We start from the raw sequence: 10,174 nt of genomic DNA, 5'->3' as shown, positions 1-10,174 counted from the left end.
TATGGTGCAACGGATATTAATGTTATAGACCTTAATCCGTTGGTTATCATCGTACATATGTTGCACCAAATTCTGAGTAGCAGAAAAAAATAATAAAAAAGGACACACTTGCCTTTATTAATATTGTCGAGGCCTGAAATGGATATTTCAACCTAATTTTTATCCTTTTTCTTCTATTTTTATTTCCTCGTAAAACATTATCTAAACCTTAAAGCTGTTCTCTTTCTTTTCTTCTCTTCCAAACCGAAGTTGCTTCTCTTCTACACCTAAATTCACATCTTCGAAATCAAGACCATGTTTTCAGAAATCAAAATCTATCTCTCATCTCTCTCCCAAAACGTTATCTTATTCTTTTTTTTTTCTTCTTTCTCTTCTAAACCTAAATCGAAATCTTCGAATTGAAATCAAGTTTTCAATAATCAAAATTTATCTCTTGGAAACCTGAATCTCATTAATCAATGTTAATCAACAAGCTCAGTCTTTCTAAAGTCAGCATGCAGTTCAGAATGTTAAGCAACAAGCTCAGTCTTTCTAGAGTCAGCATGCAGTTCAGTCATCCTCAGGACTAGCTAACAATTCACATTGAATGCGTGCAACTCGTTCCATTTTCTGTTAGCTATTTTACCGTCTTTTGAACTCTATCTCTGTAACTTCTTATTGTATAAATATTGAATGAAACTCCACAAGTCAGGTGTGGAAGATATTCTACCAAAGTCCATGTTCTAACTTGGTATCAACTTTTGAACCAAGCCACCTTCCGCTAATCACAAAAAAAAAGAGAAACTCAAAATCAGTTCTGCAACTTCAACAATGGCAGATACTACAAACACCCTTCGCCAAGTGCAAATACACCATCTAGTAACCTTGAAACACACCGAAACAAATCATTTGCTCTGGAAGGCTCAATTTAAACCCATTCTTAAGGGTCACGATCTCACAGGTTTCATTGATGGAACTAAACAAAAACCAGCAAAAACACTTCAAGATGGTGTGACAATAAATCCTAGTTTTATTGCGTATGAATCCCAAGACTCACTGATAGTTGGATGGATAAATTCAACCTTGACACCTGAAGTATTAAGCACGGTAGCAAGACTAGACACAGCCAAATGGGACAAGTTGGAATCAGAATATGCACCAAAAACCTTTGTTCATCAAATGAACCTCAAGAAGCAACTTCATAACCTCTCAAAAGGTAATAAGACTCTGAAATTTTATTTGACTGATGCTAAAACTCTGTTTGCTCAATTAGCAGAATCAGGGTATACAGTATCTAGTGATGAAAAGAAGCAAGCCATCTGCAATGGCTTAAATCAAAGCTATGATCCGATTGTCACTTCTCTCACAACAATTGAGGGTATGGATATTGATCTTTTTTACTCCCATCTTTTAACTTTTGATATGAGGCTAGAGCAACAGCTAGCCTTGTTGCAGTCACCATTAGCCAATGTGGCTGTGTCTACCGCGGCAACATCTGGTAATAGACAGGACCAAAGGAGATATGCCGGTTCAAGTTCTCAGTTTCAACAATATACAAATATAATTCACAGCGCAATAACCAGCAGCAGTCACAGAATGATGCAGGCACAGGACCAAAGTGCCAAATCTGCAAGAAAAGAAATCATCTTGCGGATAGATGTTGGTTTCGTTATGAGAAACCTAACAACAATCAGCAGCACCAACCAGCTGCTTACATAGCTCTACCTGGTGCACACCAAGACACACAATGGGTTACTGACACAGGAGCAACGAATCATCTGACAGCAGACATGAGAAATTTAACTATTCCTCATGAGTATGATGGCACTGAACAAGTGCAAGTGGGTAATGGTAATTCACTAATTATTTCTCATATTGGTAACAGTTCGTTTACAAAAAATTCAAGATATTTTTACTTGAATAATGTTTATCATGTTCCTGAAATAAAGTGTAATTTACTGTCAGTGTCTAAGTTCTGTAAAGACAATGCGGTCTTCTTTGAATTTCACACATCTTTTTTTGTTGTGAAGGACAAGCACACGGGGCTACCACTGCTGAGAGGAATTGAAAGGAATGGTCTGTATGTCCTAGATGGAGTCAGTGGGTTGGATCTTCCACTAAAACCACAAGAAAATGTTGCTTCTAGTTTACCATTGTGGCACCAGAGATTAGGTCATCCCATGTTGCGCACAGTCTCAAGAATATGCCATCAATTTTCCCTTCCCGTTGCTAATAAAACCTTTGATTTTTGTCACTCTTGCCACATCAGTAAGAGCAAGAATTTGTCTTTCTCTCTTAGTACGACTGTTTATGCAAAGCCCTTGAGCTTGGTAGTTTCTGATATTTGGGTTTCTCCACACTTGTCAAGATCTAGTTTTCGTTATTTCCTATTGATAATGGATGTCATTTCTCATTTTACCTGGGTTTTCCCACTTGTGCAAAGGTCAGATGCTCTTAAGACTTTCATACTATTTCACAAACAGGTTGAAAATCTAACTGACCATAAAATCAAAATATTTCAGTCAGACAATGAATTAGAGTATAAAAAGTTCACTTCTTATCTCAATGAATCAGGTATTCAACATAGATTTTCTTGTCCACACACTTCACCTCAAAATGGCCTGGAAGAACGTAGAATCCGTCATGTGACTGAATCTGGCTTGGCTCTTCTGTATCATGCACACATGCCTCGTTCCTTCTGGGCTGATGCCTTTACCACAGCTTGTTTTTTAATCAACGGGCTTCCCAAGTCCAATTCAGAGTCAAAAACTCCACTAGAGCTTCTTTTTAAAAAAACACCAGACTACTCTTTCTTACGAGTTTTTGGTTGCCTAGCTTATCCCTGCCTTAGGTCGTATAATGCAAATAAACTTGAACCAAGGTCTCTTCCATGTGTCTTCATAGGATATAGCAGTTCACACAAAGGATATTTGTGTTTGCATCAGGAAACAAACAGGCTATACATATTACGTCATGTTAGGTTTGAAGAAAGATCATTCCCATTCAAGTCTTCTCGGCAGTACCAACCTCCTTTGTCTTGTTAGGTAATGTACCATCAAGTACAAGTGTTTTATTTCTCATCCTTTTAACCAATGTAACTCACTAGTACATCTGGAAAATGCTCAATTATCTCCACCAGTTCTTGCTCCTTCACCAGCTGCATCATATGCTCCAGATTCGGCTAATGTGGAAAGTTCTCCTGCACCAACGCTGAATGTGTCAGAACCTATTTCAGCTTCTGGTTCTGTGTTATCTAACACAAGCGCAACTTCATCAAGGGTTCATAATGAAGAACCACCTGTTGTGGTCCATCCTATGACGACTCGAGCAAAATCAGGAATTACAAAACCAATTCAAAAGCTTTGTTTGACTGCCACAAAGCATCCACTCTTAGAAGAGGACTTCATGGAACCAACATGCTACTCTATGGCCTGCAAAGATCCTAAATGGAGAAAATCTATGGATGTACAGATTAATGCACTGATTCGTAATGGTACATTCTCTTTGGTACCTTTTCAAGAAGGAATGAATGTTGTAGGTTCGAAGTGGGTTTTTAGAGTGAAACAAAATCCAGATGGCAGTATAAGTCAGCATAAAGCGCGGTTGGTTGCAAAAGGATTCAATCAACAAGCAGGAATTGATTACGGTGAAACATTCAGTCCCGTGATAAAACCGTGCACCATTCTTCTTGTGTTATCTATTGCTGTAATGCAAGGTTGGCCATTAAAGCAATTGGATGTCGAAAATGCATTCCTCCATGGGAACTTGGAAGAGGAGGTCTACATGAAGCAGCCTGCTGGGTATGTAGATCCAAACTATCCACAACATGTCTGTAAGCTGCATAAATCATTATATGGCCTCAAACAGGCCCCACGTGCTTGGTTTTCAAGGCTCAGTGGTTATCTGGTAAAACTTGGTTTCACAGGTTCTATATATGACAGCTCTTTGTTTATATTAAAAATTCCTGACTATATAACCTATGTTCTCATTTATGTGGATGACATAATTGTAACGTGTTCTAATGCCTCAAAGATTCAGGAGCTGATTGAGTCACTTGGTTCTGAATTTGCTCTGAAAGATATGGGAGATTTATCATTCTTCTTAGGTGTTGAGGTCATCAGGAGTGACAAGACGCTGACTCTTACTCAAAGAAAGTATGTAACAGATCTTTTGAAATGTACAAAAATGGATGGTGTCAAACCTGTGTCTACTCCTCTAGCTGCAAATGCGAAAATTCAGAAAGGAGGCACTGAGAGATTCAATGATCCTACACTCTATAGAAGTGTCGTAGGTGCACTGCAATACTTACATCTTAATAGACCTGACATTTATGTTGCAGTCAATAAGGTGTGTCAGTATATGCATGATCCTTTTGTTGAGCATTGGGATGTTGTCAAAAGGATACTCAGATATTTGAAATCCACCATAGACTATGGCCTTCATCTTGGTGGCTCTGGTGATTTCTCTCTTCAAGTGTATTCTGATGCTGACTGGGCTGGCAGTCTGGATGATCGTCGTTCGACAAGTGGTTTTTGTATTTACTTTGGAGGAAATCTTATTTCATGGAGTGCTAGGAAGCAGAAAACAGTCTCTAAGTCTAGTACAGAGGCTGAATATCGTGGTATGGCAATTGCCACTTCAGAAATTATTTGGATCCAATCTTTGCTTCAAGAGCTTGGCTTACACATTTCTCCTCCCTTGCTATGGTGTGACAACCTAGGTGCGACTTACCTTGCAGCAAATCCAGTATTCCATGCCCGTACCAAACATATTGAGATTGATTACCATTTTGTCCATGAAAGGGTTGCAGAAAAGAAGTTGATGGTTAGGTTCATAAGCTCAAAGGATCAGTTGGAGGATATCTTTACCAAAGGCCTTTCTGCGCCACGATTTAATCTTTTGCGAGCCAAGTTGCACGTCAGACATCTCACGTACAACTTGAGGGGAGATGTTAAGCAACAAGCTCAGTCTTTCTAAAGTCAGCATGCAGTTCATAATGTTAAGCAACAAGCTCAGTCTTTCTAGAGTCAGCATGCAGTTCCGTCATCCTCAGGACTAGCTAACAATTCACATTGAATGCGTGCAACTCGTTCCATTTTCTGTTAGCTATTTTACCTTCTTTTGAACTCTATCTCTGTAACTTCTTATTGTATAAATATTGAATGAAACTCCACAAGTCAGGTGTGGAAGCTATTCTACCAAAGTCCATGTTCTAACTATCAAAACTCATAGAAATCGTTTAGATATGAGATTCGGGTTTTTCATGGTTAGAAAAATCAAAAACCAATTTTTCAATAATTGCAACCCTAGAAATCGTTTTCTTCTGTAAAATCAAATGACTCTGTAAGGTGAAGTTTACCACACTAGTGATGAACTAATGGATCTTGCTTGGTATAACCCTAATCTTCTTACTTGTTTTTGTTATATTGCTTTATTTTGACCTAATTCTATGAATAACATCTTTTGGTAGGTAATATTCTATAAAGATTTTGCAATTTTTGTTTCTATTTACTACATTTGATGGAGTTTTAAAGTATGGGTTTTCTTTTGATCTCAGCTTTGTGGTGATATGGTGTTATAAAGATACTGTTTGTATGTGGTGTTGATGATTTTGCTGGTGAAAGTGGTACGAGTTATTGCTTAATGGATCTGGTGAAAGGCAGGCTTACTGTCCAGGTAATGTTTCTACTTTCAAGTTCTTCGATCCTTGAACATTGATCACCATTCTTGTGTTTACTTATATGCATAGAGTTTCCTTGTTTAGTTTTATGTTGCATCACTTCCCTTCCACTTTGTATAGTGCAGACTAGACGTGTCTCATTTGGGTGCGTTACTAACGTTTTTGTATGAAATTGGTTAAAATGTTGTAGGTATGGCTTTGGTATTTTGATGTACAGGTTTGGATCTAAGAAGGCTTTACTTGAAGATTTTGCTTCTACAGAATTGACAGATTGCGGTGTAATTGTTGTCAATAGCTATCTTTAGTCAAACAATGTTAAAAATGTATTACATTTGAGCATTTAAGAATTGTATTTGTGTGGTCAAAGGGATTTTTCATTTGACATCTGCATTTCTTTTATGTGCAGGTTGTGTCCACACTAGCTGAAATTCTTTGGGAACAGCAGCTAAAGACCATACGTATATCTTCTACCGGGAGGACATCTAATGTTCAAAAACCTTCCAGTTTCCAATCCATGGAAGATCTTCTTGCATTCTTAGATGGTAATGATGCAAAGGAAAATGATTGCTTTGTCTATGTTTTTATTCACAATATTAATGGACCTGGTTTGCGAGACAGTGAATCACAACATTATCTTGCTCTGCTTGCAAACTGTTCCAATATTCGTGTGGTTGCATCAATAAATCATGTCAATACAGTTCTATGTAAGAATTCACTTTGCATATCACATATGCGATTCATTGTTCTTTATTTAATTTTGTTCCAAATCTAACAAGAACTAGGAGTCTAGGAGTTATTTGTACGCGTCTACAATCAAGTGCCTTTTGACAATCCCATTTTTAATCCCGTTACCTCCAATCTGATTTTCTAACTCCACTACATGAGGTCAATTTATTGGAGTCTAGAAGTTTGTACATGAAGCATCGTTTTTTAAGACATACTCATGTGTTGTGTGTTCTTCTCCATCCATAAACACACCCATGTGTCGTGTCTTCTGATCCTTTTTTTTTTTAATTTTTTTTTACTAGATATAGGACGTAAGATCTGGAAGACTAAAGCTTACGTTAACAGGACATATCGAGCAAGTCAGGGGTTAGTTATTTTTTCATAATTGCACGAGCATGTTGGGTGCAAATTCCGTTCTTATTGAGCACAATTCTTAACATATCTATTTTTTTTTACTAGGCCTTGTCCTGAGCACACAACACACATACATCTTTTCTGCTGGTGATAACCAAAAAGTTAAATGGTGGGACCTCGAACAGAACAAGGTCCGCTAATGCATTATTTTGCTATCTGGAAACTATCTATTTATGTTGCTTGACTAACTTAGTGGTTTGGAATTATCTTTGGACAGGTCATTCCATCATACCGTCAGCATCATAGTGGTGTTTACTGCTTAGTTCTTCATCCCATCGTAGTGGTCATTCGATCATAGTGATGTTTTACTTACTGAAGGATGTGACTCTGTTTGTTGGGTATGAAATATTTGTTAAAAATATACATTAATTTGTGATTTTGTAAAGAGTAAATTTAGAAAAATCTAGATTGCTTAAGGCAGTTCAGAGAAGATAATCTTCTAGACAAAGTAAGTCTAGAATGATCTAGGCTAGTCAGTAATAAGCCTAGACTAATCGGTCAAATGTCTAGAGAGTTCTTAAAGTACGAACTCAGTTGATAAGTTTAGTAGAAAGAAAGTTCTAGTCTAAATACATACTAGACTATTCTAGAAAGAGTGTGGTCGGTCACTCACTGCCTATAAATAGGCAAGCTCCGGTTCATTTTTGAATCAATCAAAATCCATAGAAAACTCAAGGGAGTGAAGTAAGAGTGAGAGTGAGAGCTAAACCAAGTGAGCCAAATTTCCCTTTGTAAACAGACGTGTAAGCCAAAGGTGCTACACCAAACCTCTTGTAACATTTTCAATTTCAATTAATCAAAGCCTCACTTTACTTAAACCAATCCTCTTTCAATTAAATCATTTTCATAAACTCATCACACTTCCGCATTGCGCCAACAAATTTGGTATCAGAACAAACCTAACTCAGTAATCCTAAAACTCTACCCATGGCAACTAACCAAAGTATTCAAGATTTCAATTATGCCCAAAGTCTAATTCCAATTTTTGATGGTGAGAGTTATGATTATTGGAGTTTACAAATGAAAACATTATTCATTTCACAAGACTTATGGGATTTTGTAGAAGATGGTTATAAGGTACCCGAGTCGGCAGAAGTTCTATCGTCATGGACGGATGCAGAGAAAAAGGAGTACAAGGAAAACAAGAAGAAGGATGCTAAAGCACTACTATTTCTACAACAAGGGGTAAGCAAAACTATTTTTCCTCGAATTTCGGTGGCGAAAACTTCGAAGGAGGCCTGGAATATTCTCAAAGTAGCATTCCAAGGATCAGAAAAGGTAATCTCCATTAAACTACAAAACTTATGGCGAGATTTTGATAATGTACTTATGAAAGAAAATGAAACTATCCAGAATTTCTTTTCAAGAGTTACTGGTATAGTAAATCAAATTAGTAGTTATGGAGATACCATAGAAAATAAAAGAGTTGTAGAAAAGATTTTAAGTAGCTTACCGTTCAAATTCGATCACATCGTCGCTGCCATTGAAGAGTCCAAAAATTTATCGACTCGCTCGGTACACGAATTAATGGGTTCACTCGAGGCGCACGAGAAAAGGATAAATAGGTTCGCGGAGCAACCGTTGGAGAAGCCGTTTCAATCAAAAATAAATTTCAGTGAAAAGAAAAATACGGAAGCCAGAAAAGAAAGCTTCAGAGGGGGATCATCATCAACATCACCTCACGAGAAAAGGTCGACATCAAATAAAGGGCCCAAAAATTTCTACCACGGACGTGGAAGAGGAAAAGGAGGTTATAGAAACAACAACCAAAGGTACGGAAAAAATTACTCCTCAAATCTCCGATGCAGTGTTTGCAAAAATTTTGGCCATGCAACTGAAAATTGCAAGTACAAGTGCACCAAATGTGATAACTTAAATCACATGGAAAAAGATTGTTGGCTTAAAAATAATGAAGTCAACTATTCCGAGAAAAATGATTCTCAAAATCAAGTATTTTATTCCTGCCTCACCTCGCAACAAGAAGCGCAAGGTATATGGTATGTCGATAGCGGATGCAGCAGCCATATGACAGGAAACACAGAATATTTCGTAAAATTGGAGGAGCAAGAGATTCCACCGGTCAAGCTCGGAGATGGAAAGTTCCAGAATGTTGAAGGAAGTGGAGTCATATCCGTACGTAAAAGGTTAGGTAAAACTCGATACATATCTGATGTTCTTTATGTTCCTGGCCTAGCTCAAAATTTATTAAGTGTTGGACAACTGATAAGAAAAGGGTACTCACTACATTTCGAAGACGGAAAATACACAATTTATGATCAAATTAATAAACAATTGGTGGCAAAAGTAAAAATGTCAGGAAATTTTGTCTTTCCTTTATCTATGCCATCAATTGAAAATTGTGCAATGAGTACCAATCATATAGATGAATGCAAGCTATGGCATATGAGATACGGGCATCTCAACTACAGATCCTTGAAGGTTCTAAAATCAAAGAACATGGTAATTGGTCTTCCTAGTATCAACGGTGGAGATAAAATATGTGAAGGTTGTATTCTTGGGAAGTTCCATAGACTTACATTCACAAACAAATCGTGGAGAGCAAGAAGGCCCCTCGAATTGGTGCACGCCGATATCTGCGGTCCGACAAGAACAACTTCACTCAACAACAGAAGATATTTTCTCCTATTCGTGGATGATTATACCAGGATGATGTGGGTGTATATTCTCGAGAAAAAGTCCGAGGCATTCCCTAAATTCCTAGAGTTCAAGGCGTTGGCAGAGAAGCAAAGTGGTCACCAACTAAAGGTTTTCCGTACAGGCCATGGTGGAGAATTTACCTCAAATGAGTTTATCAACTACTGCAAAGAAAACGGTATTAAGAAGGAGCTTACCGTCCGATACACTCCACAACAAAACGGCGTCGCGGAAAGAAAAAATCGTACGATCGTCGAAATGGCTCGCAGAATGTTGAAAGCAAGGAAGCTACCCAACAGTTACAGGGCAGAAGCAGTCAACACTGCGATCTACATCCTTAATCGTTCGCCAACAAAAACAGTTCTCAACAAAACTCCATATGAAGCTTGGCATAAAAAAAAACCCGAGGTAACTTCTTTCAGAATTTTTGGTTGCGTAGCATACTCACATATTCCATCCCAACATAGAGAAAAGTTCGATGAAAAAGGAAAAAAGCTAATATTCATCGGATACAGCGAAGAGTCTAAAGCATATAGACTTCTAAAGCCATATACAAAGGAACTGGTAATTTCAAGAGATGTTATTTTTGATGAATTCAAATCATGGGATTGGAATGATGAAGCAGACAACTACGAGTTGCCACTACTCATCGAAGACGAGCCAGATCGGCCACTTCAAGAAGAAAGTACTCCACCAGCAAGCCCGCGATCTCCTATTCCA

General features: G+C 37.8%; 1 protein-coding gene across 1 annotated transcript; it reads left to right on the top strand.

Annotated features, from left to right (window-relative positions):
* Positions 1-5,233: 5,233 nt before the first annotated feature.
* LOC113326207 (origin of replication complex subunit 2-like) lies at positions 5,234-7,097 on the top strand. The gene is made up of 6 exons (XM_026573975.1): positions 5,234-5,370; positions 5,537-5,655; positions 6,066-6,363; positions 6,688-6,744; positions 6,845-6,930; positions 7,017-7,097. Exons 2-6 carry the CDS (start codon positions 5,623-5,625, stop codon positions 7,095-7,097), a joined length of 555 nt encoding a protein of 184 aa, XP_026429760.1. The 5' UTR covers positions 5,234-5,370; positions 5,537-5,622.
* Positions 7,098-10,174: the final 3,077 nt, after the last annotated feature.

Source organism: Papaver somniferum, unplaced genomic scaffold (assembly GCF_003573695.1).
Source record: "Papaver somniferum cultivar HN1 unplaced genomic scaffold, ASM357369v1 unplaced-scaffold_10, whole genome shotgun sequence".
Lineage (NCBI taxonomy): Eukaryota > Viridiplantae > Streptophyta > Magnoliopsida > Ranunculales > Papaveraceae > Papaver > Papaver somniferum.
This window is presented reverse-complemented; position numbering and strand designations above follow the sequence as displayed.